Here is a 3,605-nt window from a genome sequence, read left to right on the forward strand (position 1 = left end):
TATAAGGGTTTTGACCAATCACAACCCCATGAGTTTTGATGAAAACCTACCTACCTAATTGATTAGTACTTTTATGATGTCTGTTGATTAAGTTTTTCCCCTATCATGTCTTTTTGGCATTATAATTGAACAAAAGCCAAAAATGAAAAATACAAATTCTAAGCTATTTCTTTCTTTTCCATTATTTTTTAAAGTTAAATTATAAGCGATTTCAACTACTGACCCCTATAAACAGTGAGTTTTTAACTGAAAAAGGAGATAAGTACTTAAAATAAGGAATGCCAAATGCAGCTTAAGTCTTTCAGTTCAGCCACTTCAGCTATTATTTAACAGTCCCTAAGTTATAATATATCATTCCGTATAGTTTAAGTATAAAAAAATTGCATTATGGAAATTAAGTAACCTATAAACTAATTTCAATGTAGATTAAATATTTTAAACATAGAAGCCCATAAAAGCATAAAAACATAATAAATAATTATAGATATAATTGTTGTATGTCTCATTTATTTTATAATGTGTAACTTGTAAAATTAAGAAAAAGTGATTTTTGTCCAAAAATTGTCATATACTGAGAAAATGAATTCAGAAAGAATACAAGGGAAATCTATCATCCTTTTGACTTTGTTGAACAAAGGGTAGTCCTAGTTTTATTTTCTCTCGAAGTCTCACCATTTTGGTGCAATTTCTTATCCTAGGCTTCCTAGCCTTTAAGAACCTGATTGAACAATCTTTTTGGGCTGGATTGGCCCAATCAGGTCTGCAAATGGTATCTAATCTAACCAAGTTACCAGTAATCTCTGCACGAACAAGCCCCATCCTTGAAACAATGAAACCTACTTCGATCTCTCACCACAATCTCTCGCCTGTACACCTTTGATACAAGCTTCATCACGGTGTGACAGTCCCTGCAAACCCTCAAATTCTTGACAATTCTGATGACGCTTTCCCCACTCAATCTTGACATCCCAAATGCTAATGCAAGCTTCTCGCTGTGCCTAGAGATTGCATCTTCTTTTTCTTCCTCTTCTATATCATGCAGAACGCCCCTGACCTCCGGCATGTAACCTCCTTCAACCTTAAGTCTCAACATCATCTCCCCAAGCTTCTGATAAGCCTCCACTGTAACTCCGGCCGGTCCTTCTCCCACCACAAAACTGTACATGGCCTTGTGAACCTGAATCATGCTCCAACCTGGTGTCTTCTTAATCTTCCGATCAGTCATTGATCTCCTCACTGCGGCAACATCCTTCCATTTCCCAGCCACAGCATAAATGTTCGACAACAGAATATGGTCGCTAGAATTGTCAGGGTCGAGCGCCGAGAGGCGTTGTTTCACTTTCTCTGCTAATTTGACATTCCCATGAATACTACACGCCCCAAGAAGAGTCCGCCAAATAACGGCGTTTGGCTCAATTGGCATTCTAGTTATGAAATCGTAAGCCTTGCTCAACAGTCCCGCCCTGCCATACAGATCGACCATACAACCATAATGCTCGATTGATGGCTCCATCTCATATTTCTCAATCATTTTGTTGAAATACTCGCATCCCTGTAAGATCAATCCGGCATGACTGCAAGCATACAGGATCAAAATGAAAGTAATTCCATCAGGTCTCGTTCCGGACTTCTCCATCTCGTGGAAATATTTTATCGCTTCCTCTCCGTAACCATGCATTGCAAACCCTGCCATCATTGAAGTCCAAGAAATTATATTCTTTTCCATCATCCGATCAAAGACCAAGCGAGCCATATCAACATTCCCACATTTTGTGTAGGTGTCGAGGAGAGCATTACTAACAGAAACGATTTCAATAAAACCCGCTTTCTCTAAGTAGCCATGCAAGATTTTCCCAAATTCGAATGCACCCGACTGTGCACACGCAGAGAGAACCCCGGTCAAGCTCACCTCGTTGGGTCTAATCCCAACTCGCTGCAACTCACGGAAAAAGCCAAAAGCTTCATCAAAACAACCATTATGAGCAAACCCAACAATCATGGTACTCCAGGAGACCTGGTCTTTCATAGGCATCTCAGCAAATGTTCTTCTCGCGAGCTCCAGCTCTCCGGCTTTCGTGTACCCAGCAAGCATGACATTCCAAGATGTCAAATTTCGGAAAGGCATCCTCTTAAACATAAGCTTCGCGCCCGTGATGTCGCCGCACCTGAAACAGGCAGTGACAATTGCATTCCAAGCTACAACATTTGGTTGGGGCAAATCGTCAAACGCCTTCCTCGCTGAGACGATGCACCCGCATTCGGCGTACATGCTAACGAGAGTCGTTCGAACGAAGAGATGGGTGTCGAGGCCATGAATGAGGGCTTGACAATGAAGTTGAGTTCCTGAAGAAAGGGACCTGTAATTGGCAGCGGCTTTAAGACTGAAAGCAAAGGTAAAGCTATCAGGGGTGGGTGTCGATCTCCTACGCATTTCAATGTAGGTAAGAAGGGACTGTTGAGAGGTTTCGCATTCAGAGAGTCCTCGGACAAGGGTGTTATACATGAAAACGTCCGGAGAGGGGAAGTGGAGCAAGAGACGGCGAGCGTAGTCAAGAGCATTGGCGATGGAAACGGCAGACAGGAGGATAAACTTTCCGGCGATGAAGGGGTCATTATCAAGTCCGGTTTTAGACGCATAGGCGTGGAGTTGTTTGAGGGTTTTAAGGGCTCTGCAATCTCTCAATGCGGAGAAGAAGAGTTGTTCAGTGCAGCTCATTCCCCTTTCCAAACCATTGCCATAGCAGTCGTTTCATTACGTGAGAGAGGAAGTTCCCCTGATCACATTTTCCATTTCCATTTCCATCACCCTCGTCCGCCGAAGACGAACAGAATATACTTATATACACGCATTTGCCTGGGCCGGGCCTAGGCCTTTGTTTGCGGGCCTGGGCCTTTGCATCACACCCTCGTTCGTTTCTATCCGGGTAAATGCACCTATCCGGAGAAATGTTTCTTAAGAAATGAGAAATACTTATTTGAATACTGCACTTATTTTATCAGTATTTTTTTTATATAATGACCATTTTATCTATAAAACAATTATTATTGAATGTTCCATCATGCATTAATAATTTTCCATGTGAACAGAAAAATTATTTGCCCAAATCTTAGGAAGGTATTATTTATTTAGGTAAATAAATTATTTGAAAATTTATTTATTTTACATAGGAATAATTAATATCAAAGCACAAAGGCTAATTTATTTCTTTTCTGTGAAGACCCACTAATTTATCTACTCTCATTTAACACCTCACGATTGGTGAATACAAGGCGATACAAGACCAAGCTCACCCGTCTTCATTGTCTTTATAGCCTTGCATTGAAAATATTTGATATTAATATATATATTTTTAATGAAAAGATATTCCCAATGTAAAGTAGTGTAAGCACTATCTTGTGAGCATTGAAGCAGATTTCCTGTTAATGAATTCATGGAGGATAAAATCATCAAAACATTTTTTTTTTTTAATTTTTATCAAGACATGTTACTTGGTTCACCAAGACCAATAAGAAGTGCAAAATATATTACCACACCCGGTTCGATTTTAGATAAACATGTAATTTTACATCGAAAATCAGTGTAAAATTACATTTTAGATAATGGA

At 39.8% G+C, this 3,605-nt stretch overlaps 1 protein-coding gene across 1 annotated transcript; it reads right to left on the reverse strand.

Moving 5' to 3' along the window:
• Positions 1-547: 547 nt before the first annotated feature.
• On the reverse strand, positions 548-2,821 carry LOC148849392 (Tetratricopeptide repeat (TPR)-like superfamily protein). Its single transcript, XM_088949929.1, has one exon. It carries the CDS (start codon positions 2,714-2,716, stop codon positions 788-790), a length of 1,929 nt encoding a protein of 642 aa, XP_088806055.1. The 5' UTR covers positions 2,717-2,821; the 3' UTR covers positions 548-787.
• Between the last annotated feature and the right edge of the window lie 784 nt (positions 2,822-3,605).

This window comes from Nelumbo lutea, chromosome 6, assembly GCF_056320005.1.
Source record: "Nelumbo lutea isolate HS-2025 chromosome 6, American lotus-T2T, whole genome shotgun sequence".
Lineage (NCBI taxonomy): Eukaryota > Viridiplantae > Streptophyta > Magnoliopsida > Proteales > Nelumbonaceae > Nelumbo > Nelumbo lutea.